This window comes from Haemorhous mexicanus, chromosome 3 (genome assembly GCF_027477595.1).
Source record: "Haemorhous mexicanus isolate bHaeMex1 chromosome 3, bHaeMex1.pri, whole genome shotgun sequence".
NCBI lineage: Eukaryota > Metazoa > Chordata > Aves > Passeriformes > Fringillidae > Haemorhous > Haemorhous mexicanus.
The window spans coordinates 71,326,508-71,347,783 of record NC_082343.1 but is presented as its reverse complement, the minus strand read 5'-3'; the positions used below and the strand labels follow the sequence as shown (position 1 = coordinate 71,347,783).

The 21,276-nt window shown below is 42.0% G+C and overlaps 1 protein-coding gene and 1 long non-coding RNA gene across 4 annotated transcripts in view; one reads left to right on the top strand and one right to left on the bottom strand.

The window, feature by feature from the left end:
* The window catches only part of CDK19 (cyclin dependent kinase 19), a 120,377-nt gene extending 119,345 nt beyond the window's left edge, over nucleotides 1–1,032 (bottom strand). The window contains exon 1 of one of the 3 annotated variants that reach the window (XM_059842291.1): nucleotides 556–1,032. In XM_059842291.1, coding sequence (XP_059698274.1) covers nucleotides 556–1,017 — 462 coding nt within the window. In that variant the 5' untranslated portion in view covers nucleotides 1,018–1,032. The remainder of the gene's footprint in view (nucleotides 1–555) is intronic. The other 2 variants (XM_059842295.1, XM_059842294.1) reach the window with 2 other exon arrangements.
* Nucleotides 1,011–16,477, top strand: LOC132325226 (uncharacterized). The gene is made up of 3 exons (XR_009485852.1): nucleotides 1,011–4,393; nucleotides 10,022–10,160; nucleotides 14,963–16,477. It is a non-coding gene; the product is annotated as an uncharacterized LOC132325226 (long non-coding RNA).
* Nucleotides 16,478–21,276: the final 4,799 nt, after the last annotated feature.

Genomic DNA, 21,276 nt, shown 5'->3' with positions numbered 1-21,276 from the left:
AAGACGAAGGCGACGACCTGGAACACGGCTTGTAAAGCAAAGGCGACCCCAGGGCACAGCCTACTGACACCGCACCACTAGGGATGGCGGGGGGGAAGCGGGGCAGAGCGGGACGAGCTTTAGGTTGAACATTAGGTAGGACTGCTTACATAAAGGGCGATTAGACATTGAAAAGGGCTGCTCAGGGAGGTGGTGGAGTCCCCGTCCCTGGAGGTGTTTAAGGAAAGACTGGATGTGGCACTTAGTGCCACGGTCTAGTTGAACATGGTGATGTTCGGTCATAGGGTGGACTCGATGATCTCAGAGGTTTTTTCCCACCCTAATTGATTTCCGTCGCTCCGAGCAGCCGGGCACCGATGCGCGGGGCCGGGGCACCGGGGCCCGCTCCCGACGCGGGGCGGGGGATCCCCGGACGAGCTCCGCGCTCCGGCCCCCGCGCTGCCAGAAACTTTCCGAGGAGGGAGGGAGGAAGGGAGGGGAAGGAAGGAGGGGAGGGCGCTGGTGCGGGAGGTAGGAGGGAGGGGGTTGGAAGGGGGTTCTCGGCGCGGCCCTTACCCGTCCTTGCGGCGGGCCTTGTAGACGTGCCCGTAGGTGCCTCTGCCCACCTTGCATCCCTCGTACTCGAACAGGTCCTCCACCCGCTCGCGCTCGGCCGCCAGCTTCGACTTGAACTCGTAGTCCATGTCTCGCCCATGGGCGGGGAGGGACGGGCGGGCAGGGGGACGCGGCGGCCGGATCAGCACCCGCAGCTGGCGGAGCCCCCTCCCAGCGCCGCCATGTCCGGGGCTCGGCGGGGGCGGTGGGCGACGGGAACGGGGCGCGGGGGGCGGTTTGTTTTTGTTTTGGTTTGGGGCTTTTCGGCGGGGGGGAGGGGGCGCGCTCCGCCGCCGCCACCCGCTTCAACTGGGCTCCTCGCGGCGCGGCGCGCGAGGTGCCGGGAGTCGTAGTGCGGCTGCGGGAGCCGGCCCCGCCGCCGCAGGCGGGACACCGTAGCGGCAGAACTGCAACTCCCGGCATGCCCCGGGTCGCCCCGGCCGGGCGGCGTCGGCGCACTGCCCTCTCCGGAGACACCGGAGCGTTTCAGCGGCCGCTGGGAACTTGCTGACTCTTCACATTGCGCGCACAGGCGGGAGCGGCGAGTGCGGCCGGACAAGGCGCCTCTGGCTGACAGGGAGCGAGGGAGGGAGGACCAGAGGAACAGACGGTGAACAGGCACCCCATGCTGCGGGGCGCCGAACAGGGTAGCTACTTGTTTATCTCGCCAGCTGCCATTCACGGTCCGGCTCCGCCTCCCTGCGGGGTGCTGCCCCGCCGTGCGGCGGGCGGGGCAGGGCGGGGCCAGGCCAGGCCGGCCCCTGCGCTGTGGCGTTGCGGGTCCATGTTGGAAGCGGGAGGTTTTGTAGGTTTCGCGCCGTCGGATGCTGCTGAATAAACCGATCGCTTACAGATCGGGGCTCATGCTGTCTGTGCGCTCACATACAAACCAGGCGTATGGTTGCGTCTTTAGTATCCGATGCCGTAGCAAGGCTGTGTCCCTTCAGCCCCGAGCAGAGATTTTTAGACAAACGCGGCGCTGCTTTGGGGTTCGGATTTCATCAAAGTATTTTGAGATCGCAGAAACATTCAGGCCTTTTGATGTTACGTCTCGGTCTCTCGAAGATTGTTTTGTGAGGAGCGTCACTCTGCAAGCTTTCTTGCGTTATGGAAGTGCCAAGCAGAGGTAACTATATGAAGAGTCACACAGAATCACAGAATCAGGCTGGAAAAGGCCTCTGAGGTTGAATCCAGTCTATGACAAAACACCACCATGTCAACTACAGACCGTGGCATTAAGTGCCATGTCCATTCTTTCCCTAAATATCTCCAGAGATGGTGACACCACCAAATCTCCAGGCAGTCCATTCCAATGTCTAATGACTCTGTCTTTAAAGAAATTCTTCATAATGTCCAACATAAACCTCCCGTGGTGCAGCTTGAGATAATCACCTCCCATCCTCTCACCTGTTGCTGGGAGAAGAGGCTGACCCGCACTCACAGCTTCCTTACAGGGATTTGTAGGGAGTGTAAGGTCAACCTCACCCTGACCTTATACAACCTGCAGGTTACATCCCACTCTAGAAGCAAAGGACAATCCCCACCTTGTGTGTTCAACCTTAGATTACTCCTGCCAGCAGCAAGTGAATGAAGCAGAATTAAATTAGAGGAGCGGAGAGTAAAAATGGCATCTCTCCATACACAGAAACTATCTCAGTTCATCACCTGCTCTGCCAGCATTACTTACCACAATGGAAAGTTTTTCCACATGCTGGATGGGAGGGGTAGAGGAGCTGATGAGAAGCTGTCATTGCTGACAAAGCACAGGGAGGTGTCAACTGCACGATAAGATACGGTGCTATATATGATTACTAGTGCATAGCTAAGTCATGAGGTCATAGCCAGAAGTTTGTTTCTCAAGGAAAGGCAGGAGTGTAACCATTTTGAGATGATTATTTCTTCCAGAAGGCAATAGATGATTCAGAAATTCCCTTGGGACAGGTAGCTAGCAACTGAAATTCTCAGAAATCTTCATCACTCCTTTACCAAAGTAATATTTTCCAGAGAACTGCAAGTGCTTTGCTTTGCAGTTGCAGATGTGGATCTTTCTGAGCAAGGCCTGCTCATGAGCTGGCAATTTTCCTGAACAGGAGAAAGAACATTGTTGATCTTTCAGTGTCAACATTAAAGACATTTACTAAAATTAGAGCTAACTATTTAAATTTTGCAAAGTGTTCACATCTTTGGTCACCTAGTAATCAAAACCAACACTGAGAAGAAAGGGGCATAGACATGAAAAAGAAAACTTATCTGTAGAAGGTTATTTTACCCAAATTTATTCTGGCAGTTTTAGCATCAATAGAAATATGGACTACCTTGCTGTTGGTAATAATAAACTCTTCAAGTAGTTCCCATTGCTCTCTTTGACCAAGAAAAATATCCATTATTGCCCATTTCCACCACTAAGGCATTTGTTTTTACTCTTTCAATTTTACAATGTACTGACAAGACTGTCTTTTATCATAATTCGTTTAAAGTCCACAGTGTTGGTGAGAGGGGGCTAAGAGCACCCTCATTATGGTAACCTGGCACTTGTAAGCCAAGGCAGTATAATTTCCCCTCCACCCTATACTGTAAACAGCTCCCTAGTGTTGCAAGCAGCCATTTTATCCTTTCTTCTGTAAATTAATTGTGCTTTGCCAGTAAATTTTTTGGCCCTCGCTGCTGCTGCTGGGAGGCTGTCTGAGAGAAACCTCTCTAACAGCTGGAAGCCTTTTAAAAATGTTAAACCTGCTTTTCCTTGTGACCAGTACCACGTCCATCTTTTCTTCCTGTGCAAATACTGTCCTGAAGTAGCCTTTCCCGCTCTCCTGCATGTACCCCTGCCAGAAGTATTTATAGACAGCAGTCTCATCCCCACACAGCCTTGATTTTGCTGGACTAATAGAGCCATGCTCTTCTCATTCCCCTCGTGAGCCCTGCCAGTGAAGGCTGGACTGGTACAAATCAGGTAGTGAAAAACACAAAATGTGATCTGTGTCCTGATTCCTTCTCTCCTGACTCAGCCCTACTTCTACTTTCTGAATCTGTATGTTGGCCACACGAAAGCCACTAAAAGTGTAGAACCAATTGAACAACTTCAAGCACAGGCCAGCTTGGAGGCCAGTAAGAATAAGTCTGCTGTCTCATTAGTGCAGAAGTTTTATTATGGTTGAAAGATGGAAATGGGCACATTTGTTTCTTCTTGAGATTGGAGTATACGTGGAAAGGTGGAAAAATCTGTTTGTGTGGGCACAGGCTGTCAGACCTGCTGGAAAACACCTGCCTGGCATCTCCTCTCCAGGTGGTTCCCAGAGGAGAAGCAGCAGCAAGCAGCCATTTACAGAGCAGTGACAGCAAATTGTTTGAGAGAAAGAGACAGAAAAATACTGTGACATTTCCATTGCTCTTCCAAGTTAATGGAACAGTTGCGATACCAGTAACACATATTTAATAGCATTCACATTTTCTTTTAAAGTGTTTTACCAATTGTATTATTCATTTCTGGTCAGCAGAGAAATGACTGTAACATTTTTAATATGCAGTGCCATATAATTTGTTAATTATGCTGATGCAGAAAGTTTGAGTAGCCCTAGCAAAGAAAACAGAAAATTATGGGGTTGCAGATTGCAATCAGTACTTTTTTCAGCCTGCCAGCCTAAATGAAGATGCCACGTTGTCACTCATTAGAATCACCATTTCTGCCAAATCTCAAGTCACTGTGGTTAAATTTCACTGGAGGTGAAAGATATACCAAGCAAGACTGAAAGCTGAGAAATTGAGTATCCTCACCAGCTCTCTAAATAATTCTCCAACACAGGTAAGTCATGAATTTCTAATGTAAAAAGGAAAATTTTTTTTTAAACACTTCAATGTCAAGAAAGTGGTACATGCAGGACTTTATTCTTCTTTGTAGATTACCTTGCGCTTAAAATACACTCCTGTTTTCTTTCCAGCATGTTTCATTCCTTGGGCAATCTCTTAGAATTCTCTCTTCATTTGTTAGTGAAACCAAAAGATAGACAGTGGGATTTTTTTATTTTTCTTGGCCACATTTGGAAGTAGCAGCACTTTTTCTTAATTCGCTTTCTTTGTAAGCTTTTACTTGTTGATCTAATGGGAAATTTTTGATTCTTAGGGATCAAGATAGCATTTCTTCCAGTTCAACTGGAGTGGGATATTAATAAACACATGGACTCAGTGTTGACTTCTGTCTGTCACATTTAAAGCCAATGTTGCCTCACTTCAGAGTGGAAGGATGGCTCTCAGAATTCCAAGGGATACAAGCAGAGAAACCTTAGGATGAATAGAGGTCGCATATGCACTGTATTACCATCTCTTCATAAGCAGAGAAAAACTAGCAGACCTGTTTCAGAATGTGTAGAGATGTACTTGGGGTTTTTAAACATATTGCTGTCAGTGTGAAGGGCCTAATGAAAGTGGGACAGAATACCAGAAGATTTCTAATAGGGATAGATTAGAAAGTCCCCAATTGATTCATATCAATTCAAGTTCATATGTTATGATTCCCAGTAAAACTCTGAATTTTGGAATCTTTTATGTCAATTAACTACTAAACCCCTATAGTAAAAGTATTAACCTTATTATATTGGTTTAAAAAAACAAAGTAGATAACAAAGGGGCTCTATCATGATTTTATAGTAAATCTAGAGAGCATGCTAGGAATGAAAGAAGGGAACGCTGACTTCTGCGCTCATGATATAATTATTTAGCTAGCTCTGTTTTGTTGGGGGTTTTCTAATTCATTTTTGTAGTACCATAATCCAAATAGTACTAAATGAGAAACGTTGTGCTGCTTTTCTTGAGCATAATCCAAGAACCTGGTCCCAGAATAGTCTGTACTGCTTTACTCCATGTTAAGAGAGCCCTTGCGAAAACTATTCCCTAACTTCTCTTTACAGACTAGCAAGTATGAACACTTACTTGAAAAAAATCAAAGTAATTCAGAATTCAGCAAGTAAAAAACAGTGGGAGAGAGCAAAGTAAAACAGGTTTTTATGTGAAATAAAGTGGTTAAAGTGAATGAATTAAAATGAAATCATTCTGTGTTGCTCACTTTGCTAGAGTTCACCATTAAGCCTCTATACCTCAACCTTATTGCTCAAGCAGTGTAACCACATGTATATCTTTCTTAGGATATCCACTCACTCCCTGTGAATTGTGAAACATGCTTATTGCATTTGGGGAGCAGCACACAGTATTGCAGGCTGGCTTCAGTTTGACAGAAAGAAAAAAAAAAAAAAAAAAAAAAAAAAGCCAGAGGATACTACTAACTAATGCCTTTGTGTTCATATTTGAGAATCAGTATGACAGCTGGTTTAGAAGGCAAGCCAATACCTCCAAAGCAAAGCTTTAGAGAAAGCCTTGAATTCCAAAAATGTAGAAGTTGCCCATAATTATGGAGAAAGAATAAACTCTAATTCCAAATATAGCAGCCTAAAATTTCATCCTTTGGAGCTGCACAGTCAGTGTAATTGAGTTTCCTTGTCTTCATTGGGATACATGGTTTCAGTCTTCCTGCATTGTTGGCATTCTAATTCTAGCACTAACATGTTCCATCCACTGTATTTCCTTGTCAGTCATTAAAGTTTTTGAAAGTAATTCTAAACTTTGCATTAGAATCCACTGGAAAAGGCAGTACCATGTAATGAAAAAGGAAAGATGTTTCTTTGCTCACTCCTGAAGCATATAAAGGAGAATACAGATTAACTGCTCTCATAGCTTTCTGCTGTTAAATTCATTCCCACAGAAGAAATAGAATTGTGCTAAAAGGATAACCTGAACCACACTGAATTCTACTCTTAGGTTTTCAACTTTTTCCTTGGATTAAATAAGTTTTGACAGAATCCATCCTAAATGCAAGCCACAGCTACAAAAAACCGTTTGATGACAGGTCTATACAATGTACATCATTTATATAGAGAGAAGATAAATTATTCTTTAGTGTTGCTCCTAGCCAATCAGATTCTGAAGCCCTATTACAAATGTTTTCAACAGCAAATGTTCATAAGGGCATCAATAAATCATCTTAGGGTAGGAAACATGGGACAAGGAATAACATACACCCGTTGTACCAAGTGAGATGTATATATGGGAAAACCTTTGAGGGATAAAGACAATTACATAATCAATTATCTGAAGATACTGTGTAATGATTAGACTACAATTAAAATAATTCGATTTTTTCAAGAAAAGATCAGATAAACCTCTGTCAGAAATTTTGTAGGTAAGGTAGCATTAACGTGATGAGAAATAAGATTTCTTGTTTTTCTTTCCAGACCTATTTTCCCATGTCTCTGTTATTCTATATGGAATAAGAAGGACCCTCAGTTCATGGACTAACCAGTTCAAAGACAAAAGTAAACCAGGAGTTTTCATGACAGAAAGGTTATCCCACAAGGATTCATACCTAGCACTGAGCTGTTCACAGTTCATAAATGACCTGAGAAAAGGCACGAATGATGATGTGACAATGTTTGAAGAACATATTTAGTAATTCAGATCTAAAGCTGATTGAAAAGTACTGCGAGAGTCTTCCACAACAGTGTGAGCAGTGGTAGTTGAAAAGCAGTATTCCAGAGCATAAAGCAGCATAATCCACAAGGAGATGAAAAGATACAGACATGACAAATTCTAAAAGTTATTGTCAACCAGGAAAAGCCTTGAAGTCACTGTGAGTAGTTCTCTGAACAAAGTTCAGTGCTCAGAAGTGATTACTAACATGAGAAAGATGAACTTCTTTGGGAAAAGGATAAGGAAACATGATGTAAAACACATTTATAGTGCAGTGCACTACTGGCATGTTGCTTTCAGTTCTAGTTACCCCATCTCAAAGTCCATATAGTAAGGATTACAGTAACGTTCAGGATTGAACAACCAAAACCCAGAAAATCAAAATGGCAAAATACAAATACATTAACAACTTATAAATACAAAATACTGGCGCTGTCTCAGCAAGTCTGCAGTACTTAGATTACTGGAAGATGGGAAGGCATACAGAAGGGATTATTGCTACCTCCTTGCCCTTTTCAGGTACTTTTTAAATCATGTGCTCGTTGGGCCTCTGGTCTTGTCTACTACAGCCATTCTTACGATCCTGTGGGGAGAGGCTAAATACATTTGGATTTATTAGCTGGGAGGATAAATGATTTGGGGGAGGGGGGGTGATAAATGGTAAAAATTAAATTGAGACAAAAGGCATATTTGATTAATATTGTGTCATATACAACTATTGTGTACTATGGTCCAGAGGAAACTTCCAGCACATGAATTCACTGGAACACAGTTTGTTAGAATATGAGGAGCTATGCTAACAAAAGAAACAAGTGATCCAAGAGCTAAATCCCTCCTGCCTGTGAATGATTTTGTGTAACTATGGTAGAATTCGATTTAGAAAAACCTAAGAACTCCTATGCTGAGAGCCTCAATATGTTGCTGAAGTTCTGGTTTTCTTATTTCCACCCTAATTTTATTATTTCCTAAGTCCATCTGTGCCTCAGTGGCAAAATCCTAAATTATCTAGATTCCAGAACTGTATTTACAGCCAAATAGGAAATGACAGCATTGGCTGCTGGCTCACAATGCTGAAGAAGTTGAGCAACTCTGAATTTTAAAAGAAAGCCAGATGGTCTAATGAGAGTAGAAACCAGAAGTTTCATTGTCCTGCATGGTTGTATTTCTTTGGGGAGCAGGTTTTCTACCTGTAATGCAAGGTAGAATATGTTCCCATCTTTAGGAGAACTTTTATATTAAAGTATTACTAAAACTTTCACTTAGCTTTACTAGTTCTGTCCATCAACCAGTAAAAAATTTGCACTCAGTCAAATTTCAACCACCCTAAAAAAGAACTGACCAAAATCTTTTTATACTTCAGGCTACAATATTGCCAATACAAATCAGGAAAAAATATATCCTGAGTCAAATTCCTATTGTTAATGCCATATATAGAAAAGACTTAAGCTCTGACTGCCGAAGAAAAAATATTTTTTAAGCCCTTGGTACCAGACCTCAAAAATTTTATTGTCAAACCCCTACAGTGCTTTTGGCTGGATGAAGTATCAAGGAGAAGGTGACTGTGGCCTCTCAGAAGATGCAGAAACAAGACTAGAAGCATGGGGATGATGCATTCACAATCACTCTTACTACAGAACATAAATGCCCTTGCTGTTAACTTCTTATCACTTGCTTCTGTCTTACCTTCTCTCCAATTTTACACAGTCAGTAAAATTAGAACAATCAAAAGTGTTAAATCAATGCACCTAGGCTGAAGGACATTTAACTTCCACATTAATGTTTCCTTGAAGGATAAAGTGCTCTTGCTTTCCTGTAGCCTCTGGTAGTATATTGTGTCTGGTTGGGAGGGGGTTAATTTTCCTCACAGCAGCCTGTGTTGGGTGTTGTGTTTTAGATTTGTGGCCAAAGCAGCGTTGATAACACACCAGTGTTTAAGCTACTGCTGAGCAGTGTTCACACAGCATCAAGGCCTTCTCTGTTTCTCACTCTGCCCCCACAGCACGTAGGCTGACATGAGCTGACCAAAGAGGTCCTGCAGGCTGTGTAACATCATGCCCACTTTTGGAACTGGGGGGAGGTTTTGCGAAGTTGCCATTGCTTGCAGACTGGTTGGGTATCAGTCTGCTCGTGGGAGGTGGTGTGTGCCTTTCCATCACTTAGTGCTTTTTCTTCATACTTTTTTCTTTCATTGCCTTATGAAACTGTCTTTATCTTGACCCGTGCCTTTTTCTTGCTTTTGCCCTTTCAATTGTCTCCCCCATCCCACCTCAGGGGGAGTAAGGGAGAAGCTGGGTGGGTGTTTAGGGACTGGTCAGGGTCAACCCACCATCCACAGAAAAGCTCTGAGAAAAGAATGAGAAGGAAATGGGATGCATCTTACTGGACTAATTGCTTTGCCATTGCTCTCTTCTTCAGTGCTGTAGGTGGAAACAACCAAATTCTTATTGTTATGGATTTGGTGGAAGAAGTTACAGTTCATTTTCTCTTTCCTTTCTTCTGGTGCCAGCAAGAAGGCAGTAGGGATCTCAAAGGGACTAACAAACCATTAATAAAAAAAAAAAAAAAAGTGCTGCTTCTTTCAACCTTTAATGCAGGCATAGGCAACCTATAGCTCATATGTGGCTTCTGCAAGAGCTACACCAAATGACAGACAAATAGCAGGCAGTGCAGCTGTGGAAGTTCCTGCACCTTCTGTATGTCCAGCTGTCAGAAAAAGCAAACAAATTGAGGCCAGTAAAGCCAAAATTACCCTGCCACCTTGGGCACAGCTCTACTCTCCGACAGAATCCTTACCAACAGCCTATAATGTCATTCTAAAGTTGGACTCTCCTTAGTGTGATGGGGTGTCACATGAACTTGAGCTTTTATCTCTTATCTTCCATAATCTGAAACTGTTGTGTTTGATTCTGCACAGACCCAGTCTGATACCATGACATCCAAACCAACCATCCATGACGGAAGTTTTTCTATTGATGGGTAAATCTGTGGTAAAACAAGCTCCTCCAGTAACCCTGAGACGTCTGAGGAACTTCAGGAATTTGGATTCTACACATGTAAGAGCTTTTCAGAATAGTTACAAAGAAAAAAAAAAAAAAAAGTTTTTTTTTTCTGTTTGTTTGTCATCTCAGAGTAAGGAGACTCAAATTTTAGGAAGTGCACTTATATAGAGCTTCAATAGTAAGTTAACAGAGACATGTTTAACTCAGAGTCTGTTTCAAACCACTTTGTTAGGAAAGTGGAAAAAATGCATCGCATGTGTTTCAGTTTTTCTGGCTATAAAGTAGGAACAATCATCTTTATATATCCTTAATAGGGCCATCTCAAATCTACTTGGTAACTGTGGGCACTCTGAGTACTAACCATTCCTTTGTTAGTAGTACTTTATTATTACAAAATTATAGCTGCTAGTGCAAACAAAGTTTTCTTCCTATAACCCATTGAGTCCATCACTTGCAATGGATTCTCTGGCATAAGACAAAACACTGGGAGCTGTAATTTCATCATGCTTGTTGTAGAAGTAAGCATGCTGGAAATAGAAATATCTGTGCTATCAATGGTAACAGAAACAATAACAATAGACTGGCATCAGATTACCAAGCTGTTCTCAGTAGTGAAATCCTGACCTTTCTATGTAATGAACTGGATGCTTAAGGGAAAGAAGATGAACTAAGATAAAGAAAAATTGTTGAAATGGTGGCTGTTGTGCTGGTTACACTGAGAATCCATTTTGGTGCTAAGCTAACTTCAGTCTGCTTAATTTTGATGTGTTGCTTTTGACTCTAGTCACTCCCAAGTAGAGATCAAGTTCTGCTCTTAAGAAATGGAAAGCCCCAGCTTCTTTGGATCTGTGCCCCATTCCTCATGCTTTCCCCATGTCCACACCTCAGGTTCACTGCCCGTCATCAATCTTCCCTTCCCTCAGTGCCCACAGCTCCTTCCTCCTGCCTCCCAGCTACCAGCTGGGTGAGAACCAAGGGGCTGCTTTTGAGCTAAGCGTGTGCTGGCTGCCAGCAAACTCAACATAATAAATAACCTTTGAGCTCAGGCAGCAGCCTTTCAGTCACAGTAGTAATATGAAGGAAGTAGTCTTTCCTTTACTGAGCTGTTATGTTTCTTAAAACTTGGAAGAATTTCATAGCCTGAAGTTTTCTGTTTCTGAGCCAAATGTAACTGAAATGAACTTACAGATTCTAAAGTTATTAGAGAGGGTCTGACAAGATGGGTAGGCAAACAACATGTTACCTAACCCCTGTTTCCTGAGGCTTACAGTCCCAGAGAAGTATCCTTTGACAATGTAATAGATACAGCTCCCAGAAGTTTATAAAAAAGGTCTAATGACGGAAGGTATGGGCAATATGCAAAATATTGATTTCAGGAGTTTCCATACCACTTACAGTATTCAAGGGAAATCTCCAAAGCCATTTAGCAGAAAAAGCACCGTGGGTTTGATTTATTTGGATTCATACAGAAATTAGTAGACACTGGGAGCACATTTCCAGAGCCAGAACATGTGTCCTTGTTAAATGTCTCAGCTCCATCATTTCCCAAATAAATATAATTGCAGTTTATTGTCAGAATTATATTTAATCATAGACAGGATTATATATAAATTAAAAAGGAAAAAGAAAAAAGTATTCATAGGTCCATACTATACAATTCTACTGAATGAAAGGTTTTCACTTACTTAGGACTTCCTGCATACAAAAGATCTTCTACCTGAACATCCACAGATGAGAATCATTGGCAGTGTATGTATGAGTGTACTTTCGGCTTTTATTAAGTGCATTATTTTTTCACGTTTTGAACATCCTAGGCTATACCTGAGCTGAATTCAGATGCAGAAAGAACTGGTTTTGGCACAGTGCAAGTAACATGATACCTGTTCTAAAACCTGATAAAACTGAATGCTTTCTTTTCTATATAACCTCTTTTCCTTGATATTATTTGAATATTGATTCCACATGTCATGCTTATCCCTTCCAAAACACACTAAAAGTGAGGGGGAAAAAGAAAAAAAAAAAGCCAGATGCAAATTCACCTTGACATGACCTTGATGGAAGAAAGACAAAGACATGTGCTGAACTCAGTGGCATGCCTAATGAATTTATTTATGATTGGCAATAATTTGGATTGCATTGAAAATGTGTCAGGTCCCTGAAATAATAGAAAAATCCATCTAGTGTCAAAAATATGTTTCAGAAGAACTTAATGTCTGAAAGCATTCTGGTGGTCATACAAATTCTGGGTAAACTGAAAACAGAGGAGTAAATTTGGTAAATTACTGATGAGGAGATAATATGCAGTGACTGTAGCTCCTGTTGGTCAGGCAGCAGAGCAGATCATATGCTTTCATAGAGAAAGGGGCTAATAGAGAAGTTCTGTACATATATATGAGAAACAATACTGGAAATAAAGATAAAATATGGAAGAAAGCCTCAGAATATGGGGAATTTGATTTCCCAGCTCAAACTGATCATGTGTAAAATGAAGATCTAAGTACTGTGCCCTGACCACTGCAGAGCTTTCAGCAGGCAAGTCACGTAAAATCCCTTCAGGACCTCTTTCCTACATACAGAAGCTATATGGACTTATTTCATGCACTATTAACCAAACAAGTTCAATTTTTGTGTGTGGCTTCTCTCACATTGACTTAGAGCTATTTTTATCCATTTGCTTTATGACTATGCCTTTACACCATAAGCACAAATTAAGTTTGCAAACATTTGCTCCATTCACAGTCATTATTTCTCCCCAGCCCTTTATCACTGACCATTTGCAAAAGGCCACTTACCACCACTGTTCTGCCAGACTGACCCCAAACAGGTCCCTGGTGCCAACAAGGCTGGCAGGCAACCTCCCATGAAGTATCCAAAGGGATGAGCCAAGGAGCACCTACACAACAGGTGTGGGTGCAGTAATCTGCTGCAGGATGGTGACAAGCAACCAGGTGTTGGATCTTCATCAGTTCCAGCTGTGCTGGGAAGGAAACATCCATCTGCAGCCCTGCTGACAGCTAAACCAGTGTAAACAGATCTAAACCATGCTAAAGCCTTGACTGCACACAGCCTTGTGTAATATACTTGCCATATTGATTGGAAAAATCAATAATGCTAAGCAGGTAACCCCCCTGTGCAAGCATATTTATAGCATTCTAAAGGGTTTTTTTTTTTTTCACTGATGGGATATTCCTATAAATTTCTCTCTAATACAATAAGAAATTTTATCATAATCTACAGCATGATGTAGTATTGCATCCTGACCCAATATATAAGCATACAAAATCAGCGTCTTTATCTATCATCCCATAAGGCCATTTAATTTAATATTATCTAATTGCACTGCAATGTAAAATAGCTTTAGGATGCTTTTGTTAGCCAAATAAAACAAAAGGGAAACAAAAACTACTGAGCAGGGCCAAATGAAGCTGCAGGATAGCTGGGAGGGTCGGGCTGTAAGTTATTATGTTATTCCCATGCTGTGTGACATGGAATGTGCCACACTGAGGGGTGCTTATAGCCCCCAGCTGTAGCCAGGTCTCCTGAATGCCCTTTGGTGGCAATTTGAAAGGATACAACTTGAAACCAAGTAAAACAGTGGAAGAAATCTATAGTTTCTGACATTGAACTCCTTCAATCACAACATTTTATTTATTACACAATATGTTTCAAAATTATACCCCTTATTTAAAAAGTATCTTCCTTAAGAAACCTATCCAGAATTCAATGCTATATGCAAATATATATAGAATGCATAAATACATAACACATAAAATTATTACTTTTTCTAATCATAAGATTGCATTAACATGGGTAACAAGGCTGCTTACCTGCTTAGATGCTTCTATCAGTGCATTCAGTTTGTGGGTGTAACTTTCAGGTGCAGTTTAGCACCGTGCCTTCTGCATATTTACATGCCACTGTAAAGGTGTGCTCTTCCCTTTCCCTTTGCCTGAATCACACAGTCCTCAGAACTTACTGTCCTGCTGAGTTGTAAAGCTGTGGACAAGCACAGTAGATCTGGAGAACCAAAACCTGCAGGCAATAATGCATATTTGAGCACTTGCCACTGCCCACGGTGGGCAAGTAATCCTGTGCTGTGCCTGTCAGCCAGCCAAATTTCTAATAGAGTTAAGAACTGAATGACAGTCTTCCCAAAGGCAGCATCAGAGTCAGAGAGTTCAGAAGTGGCTTAATACTTGCTAGAAGCTCCACCTAGGCAATCCACAATGTCTTAGGAATGCAAATATTTTGCAGCACTCTGATCCTAGCAGGAGGTTTCTTCTTTGTAATCTCATAACAAATCCAAATCACATAATTTGATCCTCTGGGACAATTTCTGCTTGAGAAGAAATTCAGATATCTTTCTTAGAGGATTTGAAGCTGAAGTCGTTCTGAAAGCTCCACTGAAATTAAAATATATATATGTGTGTGTATGTATGTATATATATATGTGTGTGTGTGTGTGTGTGTGTGTATGTGTATAGATATATGTATATAAAGAAATAGCCTGCTAATATAAAAATAGCAGTACCAGCATATGAAAGCAAGACATTTAATTTCTTAATTTAATTAATTTAGATACAGCATTAAAAAAACTTTAGATGAGACTTGAAATCGCACATTAAGACCTGAATCCACCTACTATTTCTAGCCAAGATTCCATTTACTGGAATAAAAACATTTGGACAGGCAAATACCAAAAAGAAGTGGCAAGAGCTGATCTCTCAGTAATGAATTGCATAAGGGTATCCCAGACTAGAGGCAAATTCTGGGACATCACATTGACAGCCATAATAATTATGCAATCTGGCTGGAGTTAATGGGTTTATGGCTACCCTTCCCTGCTTTTCCTTTAGAATAACCTTGTGTAACAGAGAGAGTTTGATGGAAGACATGTGTTTCCCAGCTCAGGAGTCAGAAACCTCTGAGAAGAACCCTGAAGACAAACTATGCCTGAAGCAAAAACAGCACTTCCTACTGAAAATCAAGACACGAAGCAAACTTGAAGTACACCCTGTCTCAGAAAAGATTTGACAAAACATGACTCCCAGCTGCTCAGCAGCTCAAAACAACAGGACCATTTTGTACTGTGGGCGGGAAGACTGCAGCAGGTCCTGTTATCCTTGCCCTCTCTTGTCTGAGGGCACCTTGTACCATCACCCTTGTTGATAAAAAATAAGGGAGTGGTATATCCTTTTTTTTTCCCAAAACACACTGTGTCAACTCCTGGTCCAGAGCATTTCACAGTGTTCCTCACTGCCCTGAGTTCAAGCAGATAAACATGTGGCTGTGCTGTACAGGGCCTGCAGACCCTGCCTTCACACTACCTCAGTGAGATGCCTGTTTGCTACTGCTACTGCATTTATGCAGAAAATGCAGGAGCACTCAGCAACTGGTCCTAGGTGTGTCTCAGATAGACACAAATACCTTGTAGTCATTTGCATAAAGTCTCACATACCGTGAGACAATCAGTACAGGAGGGAACACAACCCCGGAAGAGCTGAACAAACCCAGTGCTCAGAAGCCAAATTGTGGCTTGAAAGAAGATGCATTGGAGGTGGGGTTTGACAGGAAGCTACTCTTTTGTCTCACTGATGGACTTAAGGTTTCTCTCAGATCCAGTTGTGACTCTGAGGAATTTAGCACACAATACAGAGAATAAGGAGTTTGTTGTCTCTATCGTTTTTTGGACCAATGTAGCTCCTGAGCTGTGTGCAGCATGTATTCAGAATGTTTTCCACCTTTGTATAGTCCTCCTATTATCATCTGGCAAAATTAACCATTCTACTCTCATACTAAGAATGCTACTTCTGTATTATACATTATCTTATATATTGTTAATAATCATATATAATCTTGCTTTCTTTTTTGATACTAATGTTTTCCATTAAATGCTCTTGTGTCATTTAAAAAATCCATAGCTGTATTATCTACAAATTGCCTCCTGTATTATGGCACTGTAAGAAACTGGGTGTTGGAAATAAAATGTTAAGCCACCCAAAGCCACTGCAGTTAATCATATTTAACACTTGACTGAACTGGGCTCACCCAGAGCTTTTGGTAGAGTCCTGCTCAAGTCATTCTGTACTATTATGTGACAGCCCATTAATAACTGCAGTTTCTATTAAAGTTGGATATAATTCTAAGAAGCCAAAGCTCTTTGTATCTAGTTTCTTTGGTACAACAAGGCCTCTCAGAAGGGCTTATCATTTATTTTTCTATGACCTTCAGATTGACTACTGATCCTTAATCTATTTGCTTTTGATTGGTACATCATCATGATAAGCTTATGAGAGGACACTGCAGAGAGTATGCTCTGCCGGTCAACCTCCATAGTGATGCCATAGTTCTAACTGTCTTTTTATTTACTGTCTTGAACCTATAATGAATACATCCTCTATAGCAATCAAAGTGTTAACTTTTGTCATCTCTATCCATATTTCCACCACAAAACTGATGCGAAAACTCAGCTCTTGTGTTGCCTGAATGACATAATCCCCCCAAACAGCTCACATTTGAAATGGATCAAAACCCCCAGCTCTGAAGAGCAAGCAGAGTGCAGAGTGTTAAGAGCAGCCTTCAGTATGGAGAGACACGGGTTTTTTGAAACAGGATGGGATTAGAGACAGCTTTACAAAGAGTCAAGTACATCAACGAAAGGGGATAGGAGCTCAAGGATGTCCTACTGCATATTACTTTGAAATGTATGATTTTTCCTTTGTGGGAATGCTTGAACTTGACTTTTTTTTTCACTTGAAAGGAACAGCCTTTTCTTCTGTCTCTTAGCATAAGAAAGGAAGGCTTTTAGTGGTAGCTGGATTTTTTTCAGCCTGCAGACAAGGGAAAAAATCTGATTTCCTCAGAATATATATTTTATCTATAGAAAAATGGCACTTTCATCCTTCTGGATCGTTTTTAATCCCTCCACGTAATTTTCTTAGGTTCCCAAGCTTTTTGTCACTCCATGAGGGTATGCCCTTGGGTCATCCCGGTACATATGGCTGGGAACCTGCAGCTGTGTGTACCTGGGCCTTTGTCACTGCTGGAGACATTGGAATGGTGGGGACATAACCACTGCTTCCTGTCCTGAGTTTGACACTGACTACACTGTTCCAGTCCCCCTGCTTTAAAATCCACTACATCAGTTTCCCCTTTCATAGGACTCACAGGCAATCCCCAGCAATTTAGCTTCCCTGCAGCAATGCCTTTACCCCAGCAAGCTGTTTGGAAAGGGACAGGAATTCCTGCAGGGAAAGAAGTTTCAGGAATTTCCAAATTCCTTCTCCTTCCTGTTACCAAGAAAATCTAACAATCTCTCCTTTGATGGAAGCTCCTAGAAAACTGCAATCTCCATAATTGCTGAAGGATGGATGCAGATTAAGAGGGGAAAACGGGTTAAACAAGAGATAATAGACTGCCAGAGCCTCCTTATTCCACAAAGAATGCTGACCATGAGTATACACAGTAAAAGGAGAAATATCCTGGGGAGATCACAGGAGAAAATCCTGTTGCAGAAAAACAACATGCTTCAATAAAACCAGAAAAGCAGATAGGTGCATCTGTTATCAATCAGCTCTTTAGACAAGTTGAGGAGTCGTGGAGCAAAAGAAACAAGCGTTCCCTCAGGCTCAAATTCCTCCTTGGAATTTCTCAAATGTCCATGGCTGCAGAGCTGTAATTCCCGGTCTGCCCTGAGAACAGCAGCTATCGCCACGTTCCTTACCAGCCTGGTTAGGCAGCCAGGGAAACCAGCGAAACTCTGAGTACCTGCACACAACCTCACTTGGCTCACCGAGAAAAGGCAGGTTTAGCCCATTAATCGATCAACCAAAAAGCGTTGAGGAATTCTTGCGCACATACATACTCGCTCATTGCTTCTTTATTTGCTTGCTTTCAATAAGGATATTTAAATTGCAAAATGAACTTCCTGTGAAGTTGTTCTACCATACCAATTCGGCTTTTCTCCCTGATCATGGGAAACTGCAGAGTACATTATCGGTGTGCTGAGTGCCCACACGCTGATGTTAGCAGCAACCAAACCCCGGCCGTTTCGTTTAGCATAAGAATGGGTTTGCTTTGTAATGGCAATGCTGACTGAAAAGCAGACCTTTCTATACAAACACTTTCATTTAAAGCTTGGCCGTACGTCCTTGTACAGCACAAGCTTGAGCACACGTCACACACCCTGGTCCTCAGTTGTGACTCGCAGTTCCCTCCCTCAACCCTGGCTGCCCTTACCAGCCATGCACCTCGTCTCTAACTGCGGGCAGCCCGGTCTGCCTTGTCCTTTACTTGTCACAGAATCACACAGCATCAATTCGATTGGAAAAGGCCTCTGAGATCATCTCGTCCTCAGGCAGGGTGGCTCCTGCCACTCGTCCTCTGGCACTGCGCTCCGTGGCAGAGGCGCCGTGCTCCCTGCCGCTCGAAAAGAGCAGGGCCTGGAGTGATGCATTCCTAAGGGCAGGAGGAGAGGGGGAGGGAATTCAGAAAGAATGTTCTGGCCGAGCAGCAAGTGGATACACATTAGTATTTTGGTTTGGAAGGTCTTTTGTTCTGCAGATCCCTTCCTAGAGGTGTACACTGAGATCGTGTAGGTGGCAGCAAAAGGAGGATTCCCCAGAAGCACCCTGCATCGGTGCTGCATGTTCTCTTTGCTTCTTAAGTGTGTTCTGTGCTCCTGGATATTTCCAAACCCTCCTCTAGCCTCTGGACTCTGACCTCAAACCGAGGAGAATTCAATCATGAATGTAGTTAATTTGACACCAATTATTGTTTCCAAGGTCAATAATGGGAAAACTGACTATCAGCAAATAACCCTCCTGAGAACACAATTCTGAAGGGATCCTGTGTTTCCCTTAACCAAACAATGCCATAGAAACGGACCAGATGTTTGCCTACTCAACTTACCAATCTACTACCATGCTTTTCCTATTGCTTAAAGCAGGCCTCACAAAACCTGAACTAAAAGTACACAGTAGTCACAACAGCATGCTTTTTTCGCTCAGACCACGCTTAATAGGGTGTTTGGCTTCTGAGTTTTAAGAAAGCCAACAACATTCATATTGCATTTGCTAAAGCAAAAGTTGGATCTCTTCTTTCTGATTTCTACATTTGGGAAGAAAAGGCCAAGTTTCACTATCCACCCTTCAATAAAAAACAGTCAAAGAAAAATGTTTCCTGTGAGAAACTGTAGATCTTTCTTGATCAGCCAAGGTTTACATCATGGACAAATATTCAGAGGATGCAGACTCAGGATGCGCCCAACCTATTTCCCTACCACAACCTCATCATCCCCCGCTTCAGATTCCTCTGTTCCCCAGGAACCACCCTGATTCATAATCTCAAGAAAGTAGGAGATGCTTGATAATCTTGCAGACCTGCACAACAACTGTGTTCACTGTGGATTTTCCAGCCCAATTGATTGCCTACTGTCTGGCTTGCTAACTTCTAGAGCATGAATGCTATTTTCTTATCTGTCATCAGAGTGGCTCTCACTTTGGTGTCTCTTTGAAGAAGGCCAGGGCCAGCACCTCTTCAGCATGCAATTTCATTTATGTGGCTTTCTTCACTCTGAATTTCTTCATCCAGTGCTAGTCACACAAGACCTGCAAAACAGTTTCACCTCCTGGTGCAGTGGTTTTTAGGCCCAGAAACATTATTCCATTGTGTTATTATTTCCAGCTCCTCAAAATTAAAGCATTCTTTTCCTATCATGAGTCATCATTTTAGAAGGACTCGGTTAAGTTCCATGTATATGAAAGATGTGCAGATGAGAAATGCAAGGTACATTACCTTTTACAGATCCTGTGCTGATGACAGAAAGTTGCAAAGTACGGATTTTTGTTAAATAGAAAGAGAATATAAAAACTGCAGCAGAGAAATGTGTGAAACTCTTCCTAATGCCTCAAATGGAAAAATTCTGCACAGAGCAGTGCAGTGCAAGTTAGCACAGGGTGACATCGCCTTTTGGTGTGGCTCCACCCTGCACAATCACACTTGGTGAGGCTGGGTTGTGTCAGGGTGAGCATGAGTGTACTCTGGTGTTGCAGTGTCAGCTGTTGCAGGCTGACAGCAGAGTTTTTCATGGAGCCACATCTATAAACCCTGGGCTTGTCAGTTACCAACTCCGCTTTGACTCCAAGTCAGATGCAGACATCAGAACTGCAGACATCTTACATTAGATAATGCAAATTCCAGGGCTGGTTCTGTAAAGATTGAAGACAAATGGTCTCAGGTGTTCAGCAGGGGGTCCTACTTACCATTTTTAAAAATTTTTCTAAGAAACTTTTTAATATTTTCTCTCCAGTAAAGACACATCAGTCTTTCAATCCCTGAAACAGCAAGGCATGACTTTTCTGCAGACAGTTTTTCATCCAGTCTATGTGCAAAATTCTTAGCAGTGTAAATAAATCATATTAATAAAATAAATTATTCCACAGACTATGATTTATTATAACATAGTTTATAGGGTTCCTGAAAATAAGTTATAAACTGTTGCTATGCCTGCACAGATGGTTCATTTCTCTGCTCACTCTTCCCAGACTGGACATATAGTTTCACTGCCACACTTCCACTTACTTTTCCAGTAGAACAAGTAGATCCTTTGGTGTACCTGGAAAATTTAATGAATCCTTGCCTAAAATATGTTGGGTGATTCATGCCCTAAACCTACCTGTTTTGCTACGCTGACCACCAAGGGAAGCCCTGGCTGACTCATCTTGGTTATTACCATCTGCATTGCATATGTAAAAGTTAAAAGAGATTCATTTTTCTGGTGGTATCTGCAATTGCTTCAGCCACTTCCTAGCAAAACTGTCATCTTTCAAAGAGCTCAAATACATGTTTTTTCTGAAAGCTAAGAAAGCACTTGAAAGTCATTTGACCAAAGGAAATAATTGATCAGCCTTTCCACAAATCTTTTTGCCACCGAGCAATGAATGTCTTAAAACAGTCCACAAAGTAAGTGCACACAAACACAGGTGAGAAGAATGCACCAACAGGGAAACAAGCAGAAATCTGGATCCAATAAACTGAGGCAGAGGAAATAGACAGAACCTGGGCAGAATTTACTGAAGTCCTATATAAATAATACCTTATAGTTTCCCATGTAAAACCCAATATGGAAAGTTTAGTATCCCAACTACACTAGAAAATTAAACTGAGCAAC